Source organism: Podarcis bocagei (genome assembly GCF_964188305.1).
Source record: "Podarcis bocagei genome assembly, chromosome: 7".
NCBI classification, from domain to species: domain Eukaryota; kingdom Metazoa; phylum Chordata; class Lepidosauria; order Squamata; family Lacertidae; genus Podarcis; species Podarcis bocagei.
This window is the reverse complement of record NC_138132.1, coordinates 77,947,697-77,971,954: the sequence shown is the minus strand read 5'-3', so window position 1 is coordinate 77,971,954 and position 24,258 is coordinate 77,947,697. Positions and strand designations below refer to the sequence as shown.

Sequence of the window (24,258 nt, the reverse complement as noted above, 5' to 3'; positions counted from 1 at the left end):
TGCAAAGCAGGGCATCCCAAGTCTCTTCCTTACCTGTGGTATGATCCCTGCCTGATTCTCCTCCTGTTTCCCCATCATCGTGTAGGACTTCCCAGCTCCAGTTTGGCCATAGGCAAAGATACAGACATTGTAGCCCTCGAAGGCGTGCAGCAACATCTCCTTCCCAATATCATTGTACACACGATTCTGAGATGCGAAGCAAGGATCATCAGGCTGCAAAGATTTAAACAGAAGGGTAAGCGGAGAGTCAGTATGGATCCCGTTAGGAATGGAACAACTGTAAAGGGTTTCCCATTAGGGCATCTGGCAGGCTAATGTGAGAAGAGAAAGCTGGACTATGAGGGGGGACTTTCATCTCATCTAGCAGATCTCATGTGATATGTTCTTAAGGGAAAGAGATAAGGGAATCCAAACATTGTGATACAGCCTTCCACAGAAAGGCAGTAGCAGCTGTTAACAGGCAAGACTGGTAAAGAATGGTAAGGGTTGCTAGTGTGGGAAGCACTCCTTGGCCATATAAAGCTGCCCTCTGTGGAGTCAGGCTGCATTAGTCCCACTAGCCCAGGAATGTCTACTCTTGACTGGCAACTAGTCTCCAAGGTTTCATCTAGCCTTGCTTCTGAGGACCTTTTCCCTAGAGATGCCAAGGATCCTATTGAGGGATCTGGTTGGCCGCTCTGCAAACAGGATGGTGGACTAGATGGGCCTTCAACCTGATCCAGCAGGCTCTTCTTATATTCTTAAACAATGGGTATTTATGAAGGACATACCCACAGGGAATGCTTAAGATCAGGGATGGGGAAGCATCTTCAGCCCAAGGGCCACATTCACTTCTGAGCAACTTTATGGGGACACATGCCAGAAGGACATAGAAGCATAAGTGGGCAGAGCAAATCATGACCATTTACCTCTGTACAGTAGGCTAGTATCTACACACCCCTCTCTCCATCCTCCTCCATCCAGGCAAGTCAGAGTTCAAGGATACAGTCCAGCCACACAAAAAATACTCAAGCAGAAAACAAAGCAGGGCTTGTAAGGTGTGTGTGTTGCCTGAGGAGGAGTGTGGCTGAGGAGGGATGTTCAGCCTAGAAAAAATCCCAAGGGTCAGAGAGATACGGGCCTGGAGACCTGAAGTTCCTCGCCCCTGTTTAAGATGTTCCTCCATTACCACAACCAGTTACCAAAGGAAGTTTGCAGTTCCTATCACTCAAGTGTATCCTCGTGCACCTTTAACTATAGATTAGCATTAGATATGGCCACTTTGGTATCTAAGTAACAACAGTGACTACTTAAAAGGAAGGTGATGAACTTCTAAGTCTCCTGGAGCCTTGCAGTTGCAAGTGCTTTTTGTTTCAGGAGATCAAGAGGATCTGCTTCTGATCTCAGCGACAAAGTGAAACCAGTCATGAAAACTAACCAGCTCACGCAGCTGTCCAAGCAGACTTCCCCAACTGTTTTATTAAAAGCATCTTGCTAATTTGTAATGCCAAGGAAGAACCTTGTCGCAAGTAGGTATCTTCTGCAAGTTAGCAAGTGGACAAACAGGGCTGGGAGAAAACTAAAGGCAGCTGGAGTCGTTTACAGTGACAGCTTTATTTGGTTGACAAATCTGGAAGTATTGGGGCAGTCTAGGGATGCAAACCTTGCTCATGTTTTGAGGAACCTAAACTGAAAAATGTAAACGGGGGTAGCGAGGCCAAATTCATAAACTGTTGAAATATTTGTAGGGGAGAAAGGGAAACTCAGCTGTAGAAGAGGGCAAGTAGTGAAACTGCCATGCTATTACTGCAGCTTACAGGGTGATCAATTACTGCATATTATGGGTATTGTTCACATGTCACAATAAGCCAGGTTTTGCCATGAAGAAGCTGGTAGCTGATCACTCCCACACTGTTAAAATTCACTCCATGAAAGGACCAAACAAAGCAAAATGGCCTGGCTTCCTGTTACAGCTGAACAAGAGGTTGTGGTTTGTTTTCACAGTCAGAAGCCAACCTTAAACCATAGCTTGTTGTTGGTTTACAGTGGTGTCCAAACTTTTTTCAAAGAGGGCCAGATTTGATGAAGTGAAGGGCTGTGAGGGCCGATCAAAGGGCCAACCATAGTTGTTGACCTTTTTTAGGACTGAAGTTGTTGAGTTTTTAAAAACAATTTACCCCAGGAAATAAACTGCTACAGAGGCCGGATTAAACCAACAGGCGGTCCGCATTAAGCCCCTGAAACAGACTTCAGACATGCCTGGCTTATTGGTTCGTACATAACATTGTTTATCAAACTATGGCCTATTCAACCATGGATTAGTGTTATGTGTGAACCTGGCCCATGTCTGAATTATGGGTTGTTTACTGACAACAAGCCATGGTCTGCATCCTTCGTTTGTTCTTGGCTTATGAATCTGAGTTTTAACCATGGCTGGTGCTATGTGAAATATGAGCAGCATTCCTTAAGAATGGTTTGTTGACCACTCTACCCCACATATTTACCAACTTACCAAGGCACAAGGCAAGAGCAGCTGGAAAACCAACCAAGTTTTTAAAAAGCAAGCCATAGTTTGCTTGTGTTGTTAATGTGGTAAATTCAACCATGGCTTAAATAAACCATGGCTTAGTATTGCATCTTGTTAGGGAACAATAAACCAAAACAGCAGGTTTGGATGTAATTGCAAGACAAACTTAACTGTGGGTTCCTGGTTTGTTTTTCTCTGTCATAGCAGGTGAAGAGCAAAGTGGAACAACTGATAAGTCAGAAACCCTGGATTATCACAACATACTGAATTTGCTCCAGTGTATGACTCCTCAGTACCAAACATTTGCAGTAGCAAATAAAGAGAATAAAGTGCTACAGAGCACTAGAAAAATACCTTTCCCTCTTCCCCTATTACCCCAACTAGTCCCACTGCTTCTCTAAGGGCAAAGGCTTGCCAGCTTGAACAGGCTCTAGTTCCAACTCTCAAACTGAGAACTCAGAACATCAAACTGAAATAAAATATAAAGGGCATAAGCAAAGAAGTCAGTGCCAGATGCTCCTTTTTTTAAAAAAAACGGGAATCATTGTGTTTCACAATCTTACTGAAGAAAGATACAAACATACAGAAGGCTTCAGTGAGCAAGAAAATTCAAAGAGAAGAAAAAATAATACTATTTCTTTAAAAAGAGGCTTCCAAGCATGACATAATCCGAAGCCTCAGCTGACAAGCAGAACATTTTCCCGTTCAAGGAATAAGTGGAGCAGATTAACCCACAAGATGACTGCCCTGCTATGCTCTCCGTGGAAAACCAACTTACTACTCAATTAAGAGGAATAGCTTGGGGGAGAGGGTCGGGAGAGAGAACGCAGACATACGCATGCAGGAGTGCAAGGATCAGATGCTAAATTTTATCTTGATGGGGCAAGTTCATCATCACCACACTCTGATGAGAACTATCTATCATACTACAATGGTGGTGCCGAGGGACAAGAGAGGGGTGTGACCAAGACCACCTAAATGGGTTTGGAGAAAGAGGGGACATTTCAGCCAGGTGCTTTCCTGCTCCTAGATAACAGTGGGGTCTATGCAGAACAGCAGTCTTGGAAGACTGGTATAAAAACAGCTTTTGCCAACCTTGTGCCTTCCAGGTGTTTTGGACTACAACTCCCATTAGCCCCCAGCCAATGATGGGCAGGGCCAGAGGCAAAAGCAGACAGAACAATTAATATAATTTTTAGTTTTGTACAGTAGACTACTTTGCACACACCCCTCTCTATCTACACAAGGAAAACACATTATCACAGTTCAAAGACACAGTGTAATCAGGCAAAAACACTTCTCATGTATGGCCAAGTGTTGGAGAGAGGCCTGGGGAAAGGGAAATGTGGCCTAGAGAGAGTACTGAGGGCCAGACAGTGATGCCTGGGGGTGGGGTTGCCACCTGTCCTGTATAATACAGGATTGTCCCATACAGCGGTACCTCCGGTTACGAGCTTAATTCATTCCGGAGGTCCGTTCTTAAGCCGAAACCGTTCTTAACATGAGGCGCACTTTTGCTAATGGGGCCTGCCACTGCTGCCGCACTGCTGGCGCGCAACTTCCGCTCGCATCCCGGGCCATTCGCAACTAGGGGCATCTACTGCCGGGTTAGTGGAGCTCGTTACCCGAAGCATTCGTAAGGAGGACAGTACGTAACCCGAGGTTCCACTGTATTTAAATGTAAAATGCTATGTCCTGTATTGATACAGTTTTGTTCTGCAATAGATTGTAATAGATTGCTTTGATGTCACTTCAGCACCAGATTGGGGGGGGCGTGTTGTTCCCCAAAAGCTCCACATTAGGTTTCTGTGCCTGTGGTTCCCTATCCCTCGGGTAGCAGAACAGTAGGGCCATTTCATAGCTTCTTTGTTCAGGATGCAGAGATTAGAAAACAAAAACAAAAACACTCTTCAGTCCTTTGATTCTTCTGAATGAGAGCCAACTGTGCTCAGTGGCTACTAACCCTGCCCATACCTTCCTCTTGGACCAAAATCAATTAGCCAAGTTTACATCTGTTGGGAATAGGGAGTGCTTTTTTCCATCTACTCCACCCTTATGACAAGTGAAGAGCAGCCACGGCTAAGCCCAACAATTACTGGAAGTAAGCAAGACCTCAGATTCAGTTTTCGCAAGTGATTTTTTTTTGGGGGGGGTTGTTTGGAGGAGAGAATGTTTTATGATTTTAGTAGTGGGGTGGAGTAGAGAAGCTGAAGGCACAGCACTGCACTGCCCTCCTCCTAATAACCCCGCAGATTAAAACTCATCTTTCACCAAGCCAGAAATAATCCTATAGAAAGAGTTTCCTTTCTGAACAAAAAATAAAACTAAACAGTCACAGCAGGAAAATGTTTGCTGTTCAAATTCCATTCTCCAGCTCCTTGGGCCAACCCCTCTCCTCTATCATCTTTGCACACACTTGTTCTTTGCCACTTGGAATTTAATCTTTCTGAAACCCATGATGGAAAAAGCAGTTAAACATACACCGAGATGATATTTGGAAACTTCAGTTGCTAAAACCACAATACAGTCAAAGGAAGAAAACAGCTGCTTTAGGGGGCATGGGGAGTGTCCAATCACCAGCTGGACAGGCTTGGATTCCACCTTCAAAGGGGATTGTTCTACGAAACAAAATCAGAGCTCTTACCGATGTGTGAGACCAGTAGGAGTAGTCAAAGCTGAAGGATTTGGGTGCTTCCTTGGGATTCTTTGGGTTGAGAATACCTAGCAAAAAATAAACAAACACATATTTATTATCGAAGAACTTCAGGAAAGGGCAGGGACAGAAGTTATGTTAAACCAGCCTTTTTTAATATAGTGCCCTCTAGATGTTGCTGGGCCACAACTCTCTGTCCAGTGGTCATGCTGGCAAGGGCTGATGGGAGTTGGAGTCTCTCAACAACATATGGAAGAGAAGGCTACACTAAATCATGGTTTCAAGTTGGCTTGTTTCAAACAACCCATAGATAATATTGACTCAGAGGACACTACTACCTGCAGTTAACCAAGAGGAGATGGGAAAGCTTATAAAGTCCACTTCATGGTTACCTCAGAATTGAAAACATATAAGCCCAAGGCTCACTGCAGCTTGTTCATGTCACATTAAACTATGGCTTATCTAATTCCTGTAGATACACAAATGAAGAACCTGGTATTTTTGTCTTCTAACACCTCAAAACCTAGCACACATAAAAGAGTTCTATAGGAATTGCCTATAATGATATCCACTAAGCTATAACGGTAAACCACTACATGCACTTTTTCTTTAAGACACTGTATTAAATATTTGAATTTGTAGCCAACTGTGCTTTGGCTCTGTGAAGTCGAGCGTGAACTATCTTACATTGGCATCAGAGCAATTCAATTCTAATAGGTTGGGAAGGGAAATTATTTTACTGGCTCTGTTCCCGTTCCTTTCATATTACCCTGACATACAGACATAAGAATGAAACAACCCTGTTGGATCAGACCAAAAGACCCATCTAGATCAACATCCTGTTCTCACAGTGGCCAACCAGAAGTCTATCACAAGCAGGACCTGAGTGCAACACCATCCTCCCCACTTGCAATCCCCTCCAACTAGTATTCAGAGGCATAAACCCTCTGATAATGGAGGTAGCAGACAGTGATTGGGACTAGTCGCAATCCACAGCCTTATCCTTCATGAATCTGTGCAATCCCTATTCAGACAGTTACAATCATTATGTCAAAGCTGCACCAGGAGAAGGCTTTCTTGGTGGCTGTGCAAAGGCCTTGGAACTCCCTAACCATCTTTCCCACTTACTGTCATTGCATGGACCTTATTCTCCTAGTAGATGTTTGACCTGCAGACATGTCCAGTTCTAATCCTCCCCCTGTGAGGTATTACCTTGATTTTATTTTGTTCATTTACCCTATTTCTTGCTTTCTTGCTAGCTTGCAGTTTTGTTATTTGATTCTTGCTCTTGTTGGAAGCTACCCTGAAGGCAGGGTATAAATCTATCAACATACAGGGAGAGTGCAACTCAGATGAAACCACTGGGAGATGGATGAAGGCTCCATCTTTGAAAAAAAATGGTTATCTATTCTGTCAATCATCTCAAAAGCGTTCATACATGTCAGGTTATGTAAGAGTTTTCATGTAACCCCTCCGAGGTATGGCTGGTGCAACAATCTCTTTTTGCTTTCCAACCTCAGATGAAAACATGGTTGTTTCACCAGGCTGTTTACTCAGGTTGTTTAGAGCAGTGTTCCCCAACCTTGGGCCTCCAGCTGTTTTTGGACTACAATTCCCATCATCCTTGACCACTGGTCTTGTTAGCGAGGGATGATGGGAATTGTAATTCAAAAACAGCTGGAGGCCCAAGGTTGGGGAACACTGGTTTAGAGGATGTTAGCAGTTAGACTGGATGCTAATATTTTTATTTTATTTTATTTTTATTATTACATTTAAGAATCACTTCGCACAAGGCATCTCGAATGCATATATAACATATATGCAACAGTTACACATATAAAAGCAATTGAAACAATTGTATAAAAAACAATTTTATATAAATTTTAAATAAACACTGCTTAAAAACAACAAACAACATATTCAACTCAAATCCAAGACAGATACTAACTGGGATAAGCAATTTAGAAGGCTTGTTGAAAGGGAACATAAGTGCAGGTATAAATATGACGAAGATCTGCAGAAGGGACATGGAAAAGAGTTAAGAGCCTCGGATAGAAGATCACCAGGTTGATGGACTAGATGGAATAGATAGAAAGGACTGACAGAACCCGAGACCAGGAAGAAGAGACGGTGGATGAAGATTGGAAGGAAGTTTAAAAATTCATTTAGAGAATTATTGTAAAATTAATGAGTGTTAGAAAAAATGTTGGAATGAAACTATTTGGCTTTAGTCGAAATGCTATAAGGAGTTATGTACAAATAAGTTTTAAGTTTTAGGGCTTTTTATGGTAAGATAAGGTTAAAATAAATTAAGACATTTTAATGACAGAATATAGTGAAAGATGGAAAGGATTTGCTGATAAATGTTTCTTCAGGCATCACAAACAGGGGGGTTTGGTATCACACCTAGTCCAAGTCCTTTTCCTAACATAGCATGCTTGGCATCCCTTCTGTTCAGACACTCAAGCCCCTGAACCTTTACCATAAGAACATAAGAAGCTGTCTTATAAAACACATTGGTCCACCTAGTTCAGCACTGTCACTGACTGGCAGTGGCTCTCCAGGGTTTTAGGCAAGGGTCATTTGCAGCCCTACAGGGAGATACTGGGAATTTAACTTGGAATCTTCTTTATGCAAGTGCTCTACCACTGAGCTACAGCCCTTATCCTTGCATTCTGCCTTCACATGGCGTCTTAACACCCTTGCTTGCCACTACTCTACAATATTGCACAGACTCCGTGTTCCTGAACAAAACTGTTTGCAAAGGTTTTAGAATGGGAAGGGGATCTGTGGGGGGCCCTGTTTCATGTGCAAACTGCAAATAGCAACTGTTGCTACTGCACCTCTCTCCTTGTTGATTCCACATTTAATGGATTTGCCTTATGCCGGCGCTCCTGACTTATGAATACCAACAGTCAGGCAAAAGCCAAGGATTAATATCGCTTACACCAGAGGCCACCGTCACATAGAGGAGAAGGCATAGACTCTGGATAGCAACGGGGGCATCAACACAAGCTATGAAATAAAAACAGAGAGCTGGTAACCCAAGCAATCCCACACACTGCAACAACCATTACAGGAAGATCTATATACTTTCACCCTTTGATTGGCTCTAAAAGCAGGAAATGCCCAAATGAATATTTTCAAGTCTCCCCAGTCCAACACTTTTTGTGTTTCTTATCCCATAAGCAGCTCATCAACTGCAACCGTAGAGAGACAAAGGAGGGGGCAGGAAGATGCAATCCACAAAGCAAAGTTTAAAGAGGTTTTCATATAACAGTTACTGTTAGCACTTATATTAAGGGGGTGCTTATTTTATCCAGACTGCCAGGGCTTTAACAACCTGTGCAGGGACACCTGGGCTGGGGGAGAGGACTGCCACCTACAGAAGAGCCTTAGCTCAATGCTAGGGCACCTGCTTTGCACACAGAAGGTCCCCAGCATCTCCCAGTAGGGCTAGGAATGCCCCCTGCCTGAAACCCAGGAGAGCCAGTCAGCCAATTGGTGCAGATAATACTGAGATAGATGGAACATTGGTCTGACTCAGTATAAGGAAGTTTCCTATGTTCCGAAGCAAGCTCCTCTACCTAGTCCCACACAGATAAACAAGGCACAGACTTTAGATGAGAAGATCTTGCAACAGAGAAGGGCTTATGCACTCTACTGGATTTTGCTCCTACTGCTGTTATGTGCTGCTTCCCAACCAGTGGCGGAATATCACCACACTCAATAATCACAACTTGACCAGGATGTGATAATCTTATTTTTTATTTCAGTGTCCGCTGATTTTTACTTATGTCACTTGCAACTGTGGTTATGTATAGGCAGCCAATGGGAGATCAGAAGACTCTTGATCACATCACCTGGACTACATGGGGCAATATACAGCCCAGGGGTTGCTCAGCTGCCTTTGTACACCTCATCCATGTGCTGAAGTATTGAGTTTCTCCCACTCTAAAACATTTCCAAAGCCATGGCTGGTGCCCTTGGAATTTTGGCACCCCGGGCAGTTGCAGCCACTGCCGCTTTTAGGCAAACCACTTCTATCAAGTTAACACATAGGGCCCTTCTATAAACAGCTGTGCTTGGCTTGAGGCAAGCCCATCTATTTGGCTTGCTTAGCTTTATGCTAGCATGTTTAAGATACTCACTTACTTGCCTCAGAGTAAAAAAAACCAAACCCTGGCATACATCCACAAGGGGAAAAACACAACAGCTGATGTACATACCATACCTATTCTTTCACTTGGGAGGCAACAATTTTGGGATAGGAATTTGGAAGTGCACATAAGCATTTAAAAATGCAACTCTTTTCACACCATAACCAAGCTGTAGTTACACCTCAATCCACTTTCCCCTCTGATAAGCCACTTTACTTTCCAACATTCTCAAGCAATAACAAACAAACCAGTCCTTCCTTTGGAATCCTAAATATCTTTGGAAGGTTACAAGGGCAAAGTAATCTGGCTTACAAAGACTCTGGCTTCCATCCCTTCACAAATCTTGAGTCTACCCCACTAAAAGTGTGGACCTGTCTTGCACTGGACTTGAACATGGCTATGCTTCTTAACTTATGCAGGGAATAGATTGCATTTCTTGTATTCCTTGTTTTTAAATGCAATTAGATTTTATTGCCTGTATCTATGACAGTTATGGAATCTAGACAATGGGAGACAAATACTTTGCATACCGGAGAAGCTATGCAAGAGTACTAATCTACACACACAGGACAAGCTTATGAAAGACTGAGTGGGATTCAGGCCATCTGAAGAGAGTTTCCTGCTGTAGCTAAGCTGTGGCTCTCCAGATGATCTTTGATTCCACTCACCATTAGTCCCAGCATGTACGAACAGTAGTCAGAGATGATGGGACTTTGGGCCAACAACATCTGGAGAGCTCCAGGTTGGCCACCACTGCCTTATACCTAAATGAATGAAAATCCCCATGAAGGAAAACATCAAGCCATTGGTCACACGAAAGCCCTGCCACAGGTCACACATACGAGTAAGTCAGTGGGAAATGCCAGTACAGATGAATGTTCAAAGGAGCGCCTGAGGGAAACCCAGCCACATGGGCGGGGTATAAATAATAAATTATTATTATAAAATTATTATCAGTATGCTGGAACACAAAATCCTGCAGAGATACAGTAAGATGTCGACAAAGCTATATAGTCCATTATCGAGCAAAAGTATGGTAAAAATATGACTATCACTATTATTATGGCACACAACTGGTAAATCTGTGACAGTCGTCCAAGCAAACAATGGCCTAGTTCACACAACACAGGAAGTCAAGGTATGGCTTGCCAAAACCACACAAACATGCTGACTCCAAGAGGGTGCTAAGGTGTGGCCTTGTATGTTGTCCGAACTCAGGATCATAGTTAAGGTCTTTTGTCCTTAAGCATGATCTGTAGCCAAGGTTTGTACAGTATACTATTGTCTGAGTAAGACCTATCTGCATCTAACCAGCTATGACAAAAGTCTTTACCTTGGGAAAATGTTACATCATGGACTATGAACAAACCTGCCAGGAAAGCAGTGATGGCGTACCTTTGAGGTATATGGTTATAAAAATAGGAAGGCTTCCTAAAAACAGCCGCTCGACTCATCTGCAAACCTACAGAGAACCTTGGAAGTCAATTATTCTCAGTTTGTCATTTCTATGGCAACAAGCTAGCCTGATTTCATTGAGAAAATAGTGTTAAAAGTAGAGGCACTCATTTCCTCACGATGCACTGCCTAAGATACTACATGCAGCAATATTTAGGCTTCCAAAGTTGCCACTTTTTGATTTCCAGATTCTAAAAAGCCTCTTAAAATTAGCTTTCTTAAAAGCCTCATTAGAAAAAAGGAGTCACTAAACACGTAACACTGCAGCCCATTTAAGTCAAGGTTTGTCTATAGAATTACAAAACATCACAGAAACATTTTCAGGCAAGGACTGGATTTTTAACTGACCACCGTGCTCAAGAGAACTTGTGACAAGCAAGGTCCTGATCTAGAAAGCAAAATGACTATTTACCAACATGCTCCAGTCAAAGTTGTCTTTTCTCTTTATATAATCACACCAGCTCAGTTAATTCAGTTATATTTAAAATGTCAACTTTATGAAGAGATCCAAGGGGGAGAGAGCAAATATTGGCCACGCATGAATAAGAACTAGCCATTTTGTAAAAAAGAAATGGACCGAAAGGCAGAAACCTACAGAACATGCCATTCTTATATGAAATATTAAGATGTAGGCACTTGCCAACATTTCACGTTGAGCGCTACAATTATTCAGACATATGAATGGAGAAAGGGGCACAAAATGAAATCAATAGACAACCCTTACATGACATCTGATGCAGATTTAAAAATAAAAAAGAAACGCCAGCAATTTAAGAGAATGTTTTAAGAGCTCCATTTCTCAGTAAGAAGCAAACAACAAGATAAAGCCCCTAGCCTTTCCTTTTCCTCTGTGAAAAACTGCAACCATCCCTATTTTATTCTCAGCTGCTTGAGCAGCTACCAGTGTTTCAGCCTCTAGGGAACGGCTGTAGAGCTCAGTGGTAAGGGCACTTGAAATCAAGCCACGGCCACAAAAGAAGGAAGAAAGAATAAAGAACACATTTAGAATGTGCTCCCAATTATTGGCTTTGATGTTTTGACATCATAGTGATGCAACTGACTGACGGGTGGGCAGCCCAGCCCACTTGTCAAAGTACCCGTTCACAGAATAGGGGAGGATCTGCTTCAACTGGATCCAGTTATTCACCCCTGGTGTAGACAATGCTGAAGAGACGCAGGTGGCACTGTGGTCTAAACCACTGAGCCTCTTGGGCTTGCTGATCAGAAGGTCGGTGGTTCAAATCTTCATGACAGGGTGAGCTCCCGGTGCTCTGTCCCAGCTCCTGCCAACCTAGCAGTTCAAAAGTATGCCAGTGCAAGCAGATAAATAGGTACTGCTGCAGCGGGAAGGTAAACGGTGTTTCCATGTGCTCTGGCACTCATCATGGTCCTCCATGCGCCAGTAGCAGTTTAATCATGCTGGCCACATGACCTGGAAAACTGTTTGTGGACAAATGCCGGCTCCCTTGGCCTGAAAGCGAGATGAGTGCCGCAACCTCATAGCCACCTTTGACTGGACTTAACAGTCCAGGGGTCCTTTACCTTTACCTTTTTACCTAGACAGTGCTGAGTTAGATGGAACAATAATCTGACTTGCCATAAAGCAGTTCCCTCTGTTCTTATGATATAGTGCATGCACAGCAGATGTCGGGAACCGGTGACCCTCCAGATGTTGCTGAACTATGACTCCATCATTCCTGACCATTGGCCATGCTGACAGGGGTTTGGAATACAGCAGTTCCCCGCCCGGCCCCGCCCGGCCCCGCCCCCCTGGCCGCAAGGCAAAATATCAAAGACACAGGGCATTAAATTGTGATACCACAAACAGCCACAAAACAGAAGGCACCTAGAACAGAAAGCAAGCAGGGAGAACAGGTTGGAAAGTAGGCAGGCAGGCCTTCACTATGATTTCATAGGGTTCACCCTTGCAGCTGGAATAGCCCCAGTTAAAGCTTTCATAGAGCTACATCATGGAGTCCTGGTGCAGACCATTATTATACAGGCATTCCCTCTCTGGATGCACAGCACTCCATGCTAATAATTTAATTACACATCCCCTTGAAAGGGAGAGGCGCAAAAAGGCAGGGAATCACAGCACGGGCCCACGTTAACCACTCGCTTGTTTTTAGAAAGAAATTTGTTTATCTGATATTTCAAAAGGCCCAATGTGGCAATTAACAATTCTGTTTGCAAACCAACCCTCGCATGCTTTTGTGCCACGGCTATAATTAGTTTCCATCACTGTGGCACTAACAGCAACTTTGAGGATCTCGGTTCACCCCAGCCACCTGCTTATGAGAACTCAGAGGCTTTAATCAGGGATGTGCAGTGGCTTTTACACTGCCATTTTATGCAACACTGACCACTCTTGATGCCCCTTTTGAGGCATCTGCACTTGCCATTAAACAAGAAAACAAAAAATCATTGTGAGAAAGAGGATTTCATTGTTTCCATGATCAGATTTGTTGGGTGACATCCAATTAGTCATACAAAAAATAAGCCCATAGCAAAAAACAAAGACAGACAGACAGACACACACACACACAAAACCAATGGGCTTGTCACTTAAAACAATTGATTCTGATAACTATGCTTTGAATGTGATTAAGATTTTCTCCCTTGTTGTGTTGGCATCTAATAACAGCCACTCCAAACTGGTTGCAGAACAGTGGTTTGACTTGCATGTTAAGTTAAATATAGCATTTTATTTGAAATATTTCTCTTTTTTAAGGTATTCACTTACTCTTAGAGCATGTTCTTGACATGATACAAGCTAATTCCTATTTACTTATCAATCAACATATTTTATTTATTTACTCAATGATTCATACATTTATATCCAAGCTTTCACCCAAAGAGTTCAGGGTAGCATACATGATTCTCCTTCCCACCACCACGACTATAATTCTCACAACACCCCTGTAAAGTAGATTAGGCTAAGAGGCAGTGACTGGGTTAAGGTTATCAGTGAGCTTCACAGCCAAGCGGAAATTTTAACCCTAGTCTCCCAGGTCCAGTACTCTAACCACAAGAACAAGTGAAGACCAAGGGGAACTTGCTCTATGTTGCTTATTTTTAAATCCTGCCTTTCCTCGGGAGGGGACTTACTTAAGAAGTCTCTGGCTGAGCAAGATACTGGATATGATGCTATCTTGTAGAGCCCACTGCTATTAGAAAGCTGTGCAATTGCCTGAAGCCAAGCAAATGGCTGACATTTTCCCTGGAAACCAAAGGAGTAGAAGCAAGGGTGAGTGCCTTTCAATTTCATCTATAGCCAGGAAGTCTTGTTTATTTTTCAGGATGGATATTAGCAATCCTCATGGGCAAGGGCTCATACTGGCAGCCTTGAGAATGGAAAGCATTTCAAGCAGGATGTGTTATTTTTCTCTCTCTCAAATACATTCCAATGCTGCCATCTAAGCCTAATTCGAATCTGTTAAAATTCCATCTTCGTCCTTCGGAAGCAAATGTGTCCCCTGAAGATAACCTGAGCGTTGCCCAAACAAACAAATCTTAAAAGAATCCAAATACTCAAGTATACAGTATGCTTCTGCTGTTTCCAAACCACACTAAGTAAACAGCATGCACACAAAGTAAGCAGTATGCAAAAGGGCAAGACATGTGCGCACCATGCCATTTTCATCTGCTAAATTATGCAGAGCTTGGATTTAATTTTTAATCAAGCTGCCTTGCTGTTGCATAAGGAGGCATCCTTGGTTTTTGGGCAAGCTGCCGTTTCCCCCCACTCAATAAACGACACAGGATACCCAACAGAACTGGAAGACTGATTAACGTGCATAATACTAATCTGTTTTAACGTATGAAACAAAACAGTATACTTACAACTTGGGATTGCAGGAGCTTTTAAAATACATCCTTTATTTGTGTGGCCTGGAAATGAAACACTGAAAGGCCTGAGTTCAAATGCCTCTGGGAGCCAAGAGCTCATTAAGTGGGCTTCAGTCAAGTTTATTACCATGGAGTCTGCTCTCATGGTGGAAAGCCAGAACGTTGGCCTACTTCACAGGGTTGTTCTCAAGGCTGGTTTGTTTGTTTGTTTGTTTGTTTATATGTTTGTTTGTTTCATTTATATGCCACCTTTATCTTCCAAGAATCTCAAGGTGGTATACATGGTTCTCCTCCCCATTTCATTTCATCCTCACAACAACCCTCTGAGGTATGTTAGACTAAGAGATGGTTACTGGTCCAAGGTCATCCGGTGAGCTGGGTGGCAATTCGAACCCTGCTCTCCGAGGTCCCAGTCCAACTCTATGATCATTACAACACACTGGCTATTAGTATCACTCCTTCCTCCTGGGCCGTGTTCAGAAAGTGGTGGTGGGGGATGAGTGTTCAGACCCCCGGGCCCTCACTTGTGGGGTGCCTCAGGGTTCCATCCTCTCCCCCATGCTATTTAACATCTATATGAAGCCGCTGGGAGAGATCATCAGGGGGTTTGGACTGGGTGTCCATCAATATGCAGATGATACCCAGCTCTACCTTTCTTTCAAATCAGAACCAGTGAAGGCGGTGAAGGTCCTGTGTGAGTGCCTGGAGGCGGTTGGAGGATGGATGGCGGCTAACAGATTGAGGTTGAATCCTGACAAGACAGAAGTACTGTTTTTGGGGGACAGGGGGCGGGCTGGTGTGGAGGACTCCCTGGTCCTGAATAGGGTAACTGTGCCCCTGAAGGACCAGGTGCACAGCCTGGGAGTCATTTTGGACTCACAGCTGTCCATGGAAGCGCAGGTCAATTCTGTATCCAGGGCAGCTGTCTACCAACTCCATCTGGTACGCAGGCTGAGACCCTACCTGCCCGCGGACTGTCTCGCCAGAGTGGTGCATGCTTTGGTTATCTCCCGCTTGGACTACTGCAATGCGCTCTACGTGGGGCTACCTTTGAAGGTGACTCGGAAACTACAACTAATCCAGAATGCGGCAGCTAGACTGGTGACTGGGGGCAGCCACCGAGACCACATAACACCGGTCTTGAAAGACCTACATTGGCTCCCAGTACGTTTCCGAGCACAATTCAAAGTGCTGGTGTTGACCTTTAAAGCCCTAAACGGCCTCGGCCCAGTATACCTGAAGGAGCGTCTCCACCCCCATTGTTCTGCCCGGACGCTGAGGTCCAGCGCCGAGGGCCTTCTGGCGGTTCCCTCATTGCGAGAAGCAAAGCTACAGGGAACCAGGCAGAGGGCCTTCTCAGTAGTGGCGCCCACCCTGTGGAACGCCCTCCCATCAGATGTCAAAGCGATAAATAACTACCTGACATTTAGAAGACATCTTAAGGCAGCCCTGTTCAGGAAAGTTTTTAATCTGTGATATTTTACTGTATTTTGGTTTCTATGGAAGCCGCCCAGAGTGGCTGGAGAAACCCAGCCAGATGGGCGGGGTACAAATAATAAATTATTATTATATTATTATTATTACTATTAAGATTTATATACCACCCTTCATCAAAAGATCTAAGGGCAGTTCACAAAATGCAAATAAATAGTTAAAACAAAAACAAAACAATACCCCCCCGACATACATTTAAAAGGCTTTAGAATATTAATCAGCCAAAGGTCTGGTTGAAGAGGAATGCGTTCACCTGGTACCTAAAAATATATAATGAAGGTAAGATTATCTGGGGATAGCATTCCACAAGTGGAGAGCCACTGCAGAGAAGGCCCATTCTTGTGTTGCCACCCTCTGGACCTCACATGTAGGAGGCACATGAAGAAGGGTCTCAGATGACAAACACAGAGTCCGGGTTGGTTTATATGGGGGAGAGGAACTTTATAAGAGGAACTTTACTAGTAATCAGAGAGTTTAGTGTTTCCAAAGCATATACTTTTCCTAATAAAAAAGTGTGTTTGTGAATGTGTGAATATTAGCACTTCTGACTTTTAAATCCAAATGTATTTTATTTTAAAAAACATGCTTACTCCACTCCTCTGCCAAAAAGGCAAAAAGACTAGCTTATAGATCAGCATAAAATAAAGACAGTCCTTGCCTTGAGTTTACATTCTAAAAGACATGACACAAAAAAAGGGAAAAGAGGTGGGAGGAAGAAGGAAAGCAAGCAAATTCAGGCCCCTGTTCTTGAAGCAACAAAGTTCTCATAAGGCCCAGCCAGGATGGAAAGTGTTCCTAATATACACAATTTATATCTTTTGGTCCACTAGACTCTCTTAAGAAAAACTGCTTTGAAGTTCCAGTTTGAGCTATTGTAAAGCCCAAAAACCTTCAAAAACAAGAAAAGAACAACTAAAATCAGTGGATCCCATCAGCCATCAATTTAAGCCCAAAGGTAATAGTGATGTGATCCACCCTCCCCACAAAGACACCAGGAGACCTTAGCCCTGCAAAGGGCCAGTTAGCACAATAGCCGGACAAAAGGGATGCATTTTGCTTTGTTCTCATCCACTTTGAGAAGCAGCTGTGGCATATGGCCTTGAGATGCAGCTGTAGCATATGGCACTAGACAGAAGATGGCCTTCTCTGAGATGAGAAAGAGTATGCCTACAAAAGCAGACCCAATTTACAAAAGGGCTGGAATCTGGCATGGGGAAATGTGCAAGGGACTTTGGGTAAGTTACCTGATGTGGGGCAGAACAGACAATTACGCTGTTTGTTTGTTTTTTTCTAGGAGAATATGTCCAGTGCCACCAAACCTACAACACTGATGCTAAATAAATAACTGTTTCCAGGATGCAGATGCCACACTCTTTGCAGGTATGCCATCAAAATAGACATTGTTGCAGTGGAAGAGAGTAAAGGTATCTAATGTATTATAGGGATAGTGCTTTAAAGACCCTGCAGTTCAATGACACGGAAAGCTCACCAAGTAGGTCACAATTACTCTGATTTTACAGATGGGTAATGGAGGTGGAAAAATAAATGCTGTATGCTAGGCCTGGGTGATATCTCGATATATCGCCCAGGACCGGTATGAGGAACAGACCGCGATGTCGGTTTCACTCAGTGGTATATGGCTGTGAGACCACCATCCCACTCTGCCCTCATATGACAAAGAGGGAGAAATAAGATGTGTCACTGCATGTGGCCTTTTTTGGCAGCCGTCAGCAACATTTGATGCCCCCCTCCAACAGCCCTCAGTCAGGTCTTTGAGAAGGAGGTGGGAGGACTCTAGGACCCGGCCACAACCTTATACTGCCTTCCTAAAGCCCAGCACCTCACTTAGCCAGCGTTGGGAAGACAGTGTGAGGGCTGCTGCTTGGGCTTCAAATTTTTGCCTCTCTCCCCTCCCCCTTCACTTCCCCTTCTCCCGTGCAACAATGCAATGTGCGGCCTGCAGGTTTCATGTTGAAGTATTCCTGCAGCCCACTTTGTATGAATGTTTGTCTGCCCTGAATTATAAAGGGTTGTACCTAACAAATTTCTACTCTGAGTAGACCCACTGAAATTAATGCACCAGAGATATCCAAATCTATCAATGCCAACGGATCAACTCTGACTAGGATACAACTGTAAGTTAGCTGAACTTTGATTTCTACCAAAATGAATGGAATTTATTTTCAACTATCTTAGACTGCATACACACCATACATTTAAAGCAAATCCCCCCTCACTCCCATAAAATAACCCTGGAACTGTAGTTTACCCCTCAAAGTGACATAGTTCTCAGCACACTTACCAAACTACAGTTCCCATTATTTTGTGGGGAAACAATGTGCTTGAAATTTATGGTGTGCGTGTGGTCTTAGTCTGGATATAGTCTATTGCTTCCAGGATACTGCATCTCACACTTCTGGAGAGCATCTGTTATGTTTGTATAGATATTAGGAGGGATGGTACAATAAGTAGTGTGAAAAGCAACGGAACATGCAGCTTTCAAATATAGAACACAAATCAAAAGTCTAGTCAAAATTACACTTTTACATGGAGCAAGCAGGAGGGGAAGATACTGGAAAGTATTGGACACCTTACAAAAATCTAATTAATATAATCTGGAAGAAGATATCACATTACACCAGAACAAATGTAGAGAAATGGACACTTCCCAGCTGCAGAATGGCACTCACTCTCAAGTCGAGCAGCACAGGAATTTTTCAAGTTATTTGAAAGAAAGGAAGCTTCACGAACACCCTTATGGAATGGCTTAGAATGGAATTTAGCTGGATTTACTCCCTTACTTTAGGAATTCTAGCTCTGTACCAAGAGAAGAAGGGAAAGAGCAAGCAAGCAATGAGCCATGCAGAACAGAAGGATGAGGGGGGAGAAGAGAGAAGCTGCTGGAAAAGCTCTCATCCTCAGCTGCTCTCCCAGATCCAGTTGCTATAAATACCAACTCTGCAGCTGGCGTTTCAGGAGGACAACATGCCTGCTCCATAAATGTGGGCTGCAATCCCACTAAGAGCAGGGGCCTCCTCTCCAAATTTCCATATGGAGCCTTCACATTTCCAACATACACTCAGGAACTTAAGGATTTGCCTTATAAAAAGTCAATCCGTTGGTTCAGCTAGCTTACTGTTGTCTAAACTGACTGACAGTGGCTCTCCAGGGTTTCAGACAGGGAGACATTCCAAGCCCTACCTGGAGATTGAACATAAGAGCATGTTGGATCTGGCCAATTGTCCACCAAGTCCAGCATCCTGTTCTCACCTGGGACCTTTAGCGCATAAAGTACATGTTTTACCACTGCTTTACCATTCCCAGGAATGTAGAAATCTACCTCATGCAGAGTCAGCCCACTGGTCTATCTAGTTCAGTATCCTCTACACCAGTGTTTCCCAACCACTGTTCCGCGGCACACTAGTGTGCCGCGAGATGTTGCCTGGTGTGCCGCGAGATGTTGCCTGGAGGGAGGCGGGCGAGTCGGGCAGCGAGAGGCGGGGCGGCGGCGGCGAGGAGAGGCCGCCCAGCGCGGGGCTCTCGCCGTCTGCCTGCCTGGCTGCCTGCGAGCTCGGCGGGCAGCGCCTCCGTCCGCAGCGCCCGCCTCGCGGCTCTCATTCCCTGCCCCTGCCAAAGCTCACCCAGCCAAGCCGCGCTCTCCTTCCTGCCTCGCTTTGCTGCCTCCTCCCCCCCCCACCCCCAAAGCTTGGAGGTTCCCCGGCAAGGGGGAGGGAAAAAAATTGAAACTTACACTTTCGTGCGTCCCTCCCGGCGTGACGCTGCGCGCTGACGTCACGGGGCTGTAATGGTGGTGTGCCTCGAGATTTTTTTCATCAAACAAGTGTGCCTTTGCCCAAAAAAGGTTGGGAAACACTGCTCTACACTGCCTGGCAGCGGGTCTCCAGAGCACCAGACAGAGGTCTTTTCCAGCTCTAACTAGAGATGCTAGGGATTGAATCTGGGACCTCTTCCATGCAAAGCAGATGCCCTGCCACTGAGCTATGGCCCTTTCTTACATCAACAATTACAGGGCACTTTTAAACACATTGTCCCCAAGAGATAAATTCATTTCATGCAAGAAACTGAAAAAAGGTTACATGAAAGCAGACACATTTATCACAGACAGATTAGTGGGTGACAGGCAGAATTCCTGAATGGAAGGATTTGAATTCAGAAGGGGGGGGGGGAGGATTGAGCAATGTAGTTTTTAGGAGGAAAGCATTTGTACATACATTTAAAGAGATATACAGAAGAACCAGCAGCACATTAAAGAAATTCTCTTTTTGCATTTGAAGAGAGGCCTGCTTTAAATATATATATATATCAGTACAGGATTCAGCTATCATTACTGTGATTATCCTGGATTTGTAACCAGGCCAGCCACTCACTGCCAGCTCAGACTAAAAAGCAGCTGCCCATAGAATGTATTTGCTTATATGTTTTGCTCAACTCTGTAGGAACAGAGGGCCCATGTTCACAAGCTGAACAACTTTGGTTATTGAAGGGAAGCAGTGAAATGCACTAACAAATGCTTGAAGAACTGTTTTTGTCTCATATCCAGCTTTTAAAATTTTTATTTTATTTTTAGAGGCAGAATCTTACAATTATAAGCCCTCTGGCTAAGGTTTCTGTACAAGGCAGAAATAGGTATCCTGATATCACTGTGACACCAGGCAAAATGACTGGTGGGCTGCCCCACCCACCTGTCCCCATGAAATGTGTGTGAGATAAGGATGGAATTTTCCAACCCTGGGATAAGCTGTTGTCTGTCAGATGGTTTACTTTCTCTCAGTGGTCACAAAGAGAAATAAAATACCCAAACTAGATCTCTATGCAATACAAATATCATTTGTAAGAGGTAAATAATATAGATCCAGAAAAATACCTCTTTCTCTCTCTGAAATTCTAACCTTAAGGGCCAGTTTTAATAGTTCATATTGAAATATTTTAGAAAGCAGAGTTCCCAGAGAGATAGTGTCCATTCAAGCATCCAGAATGAAACAATCTCTCATTAATTCTTTTACAGTACTTTTTATCTGGGGGTTAGAGAACACATAATATAGCCTCTTATGAGACTGTTCCTTGGGCCATCTTTAGGTGACAAAATATTTGATTGTCATCATGTCTCTTGGACCTGCTATGATTGTTAGTTCTTGCCAAAAAACAAAACAAAATAATTGGCTCCATCAAGGCTGTGATTTTGCACTTTATGCTTCTGTGTTTTCTCCTATTGATCAGTTGACCATAATAAGCATCTGAGTGACTTTCATGGACACCAGGGCAGGGACACATATAAGTTATTCCTCTTCCTAAAATAAAATCTAGCTAGTACTATGGTGGCAAGTGCTGCTGCTCCTCACTTCTGCTTAGTTAGGCACTGCTTTTGAAGCAACTGGGTCAGCTAATTTCAGAGCCATCAAACATGCCAGTCATTTGCCTGATCCCTACCCTGAACTGATTCACAAGGTTTTTGTCCACACTGCTGCACAACAGCAAGCAGTGATCCCAGAGCCCAGGCATCATGCCGAGACCTGTGAGTAAGCAGGCATAGCCTTCTCTCATCACTCTGTACTTTCTCCTCCATCTGTTGTTCTGATCAATTCTCCTTAGCCTCATCTCTTGACCTAGTAACTTGAGAAACAAGACCGATTCCTCATCTACAAAGAAGCCTCATCTGTGACCAGAATCCCTTACATAAAAACTGGAACAGGAAACTAGTTTATGTGTAAAGATTACCAGACATCCAAACTGTGCTCCAATAATAGGTTTCCAACTGATTCTTATTAAGAGTAGGCCCATGGAAATGAATGGGCCTAAGTCTTGGTTATTAATTTAAATGGGTCTACTCCAAGTGGGACTAGCATTGGATATTGTTACTTACATTCACTGCAATTTGGCTGGAGCAGTTTCTGAGCCTGCTTCATTGCAGTTAAGGAGTTTTGGCATAGTATTTGACAAAATAAATAAATATATTCTTCACCAACATCAACCAAGGACACAAGACATTTAATACAGTAGAACCTCGGTTGTCGAACACTTCATAAGTCGAATGTTTCAGCTTTCAAACGCCAAAAACCCGGAAGTGAATGCTTCTGTTTTCGAATGTGCCTCAGAAGTCGAATGGCTTCCAAGGCGTGTTTCTCCATTTTTAAAATGGATTTTGCCAACCATCAATTGTGCCTTGATTGTCAAGCATTTCGGAAGTCGAACGGTCTTCCAGAACGGATTACATTCAACAACCAAGGTTCCACTGTATACACTTTTCCAAACCTGCATTCACTATACTCGTCACACTCATTCCTACTACAGATACTAATTATGCAACAGAAGCAAAGATGGTTGGACCATGGCATCCAAGTAGATTCAGTACAATTACAATTTATCAGGCAGCTCAATTCTGCCAGACTGTGGCTTGAATCAAGTATGGATTTTTATCACTTTACATGTTGTTAATTACTTGACCAGTGCCAGGAGACTTGTGTTATCACCAACACTGCCTTGTTAATGTGTCCCTATAACTAATTTGCTTTCAACTAATCATAATTGTCTGTTCTATTTTGCATTTTTAAGGATTTCCCACTTAATTCCACTAACCATGTGTATATATTCTTGCCAATTAAGTACAGCGGTACCTTGGTTTACAACCATAATCCATTCCAGAGGTCCATTTGTAAACCAAAATGGGTTGTAACCCAAGGCACGCTTTCGCCAATGGGGCCTCCCAAAAAAATTAGTTCGTAATCCAAAAAAAAAAAAAATTAAAAATGGGTTGTAATAAAAAAAAAAGGTTGCAAACCGGGACACGCACTTCCGGGTTTGACGTGTTTGTAATCCAAAACGTATGCAAACCAAGACACCACTGTATTGCAGTTCATCCAGCTGATGAAGTGGACTCTGATACACAAAAGCTTATTTTTCTGAATATCCAAGCTGTTCTGTGTGCATGCTTGCCACCTTTGCATATCCAGAGAAACAATGGCACAATACAGCTAAGAAAGAGCTGCCACCAATGTCCAGTTATCCAGGGTCTTTCTAGCTTTCACGTCATTTTAAGTTTTTTAAAAAGCCTTTGATCACACAGCCAAACTATGAAGCCAAAAGAGTCAGCAAGAACCAGAGAAGCCAGGAGGCAAAAAGTCCTGCATTTTGCAGGAAGATTACTTGCTTCCTTCTGACATCAAAAACTATGCTGGTGAACTCACAAGTCAGAAATTAAAGCAAGAAAGTAGAGGATTCACTGGTCTGAATGAACTTCACCACTTCCTCTGAGGCTTGCCTAGCTGTCAAGCCACTGACTCCATCCAAGGAGAGACATGAAATGTTGATATCGGAAGTGATGTGCCTCTGGGATTCCTGGCTTGGATGCAACTGAATTAGGCTTTCCACTTCTTCCTCCTGAACGTCCCACTAGGCTAGTGGGAGCAAGCATCTACTGCCATTGAAACCTCCGCCCACCATTTTGGTAACCTTTCTCCTAAGCTATACCAAAAAATGTATTGGGGTAAGTGACTTTTATTTCTTCAGCCAGCTAGCTAGCCACAAGGGTTGTTCTAGCAAGATAGGTCTCCGATTAAGCAGTAGGAACATAGGAAGCTGCCTCAGACAAAGTCAAACCATTGGGTCCATCTAGCCCAGTATTTTCCATACTTACTGAAACCATCTCCACGTCATTTCAGACAGGGAAGATTTCCAGTCCGATTCAGAGATGCTGGGGATTGAACTTGGGACCTTCTACATGCAAAATTGATGCTCTTTTACCGAGCATTGGCCCACTGCCTGATATATGGCTAATGGTGGTCAAGATCTCAAGTTCCTGGTTAGTGTCTTTTGGATTCCCAAGGGTTTCTCAACCATACTTGTAAACACCACCTTCTTAGGAAGAAAAATGTCAAAGATCACTGGTGCCACGCCACCTGTGATGTGAACATGTCTATGGTTATTAGCAAATAAGAATGTGGAATGTTATTGTTCCATTTCTCTGTATGCAGTGAAATACACCAGTGGTTGAGATCTGCATCAGAAGCCCATCTCTGGATGCTTCCAACTTTGGTGGCAAGATGAGTGGCTATCAAGGTATTTTAGGTGGCAATGCACATTTCCCCACATCCATTTGACTGAATGGATTAGACTTTAAGGTCCCC

At 43.5% G+C, this 24,258-nt stretch overlaps 1 protein-coding gene across 10 annotated transcripts in view; it reads right to left on the bottom strand.

Annotated features, from left to right (window-relative positions):
• KIF1B (kinesin family member 1B) overlaps positions 1–24,258 on the bottom strand; it is a 138,937-nt gene that overhangs the window by 96,750 nt on the left and 17,929 nt on the right. For all 10 annotated transcript variants that reach the window (XM_081201355.1, XM_081201347.1, XM_081201350.1 and 7 more), the window contains exons 3-4: positions 5,151–5,227; positions 34–213 (exon numbers count right to left, since the gene is read on the bottom strand). In XM_081201355.1, the coding sequence (XP_081057481.1) occupies positions 34–213; positions 5,151–5,227 (257 nt within the window). The remainder of the gene's footprint in view (positions 1–33; positions 214–5,150; positions 5,228–24,258) is intronic.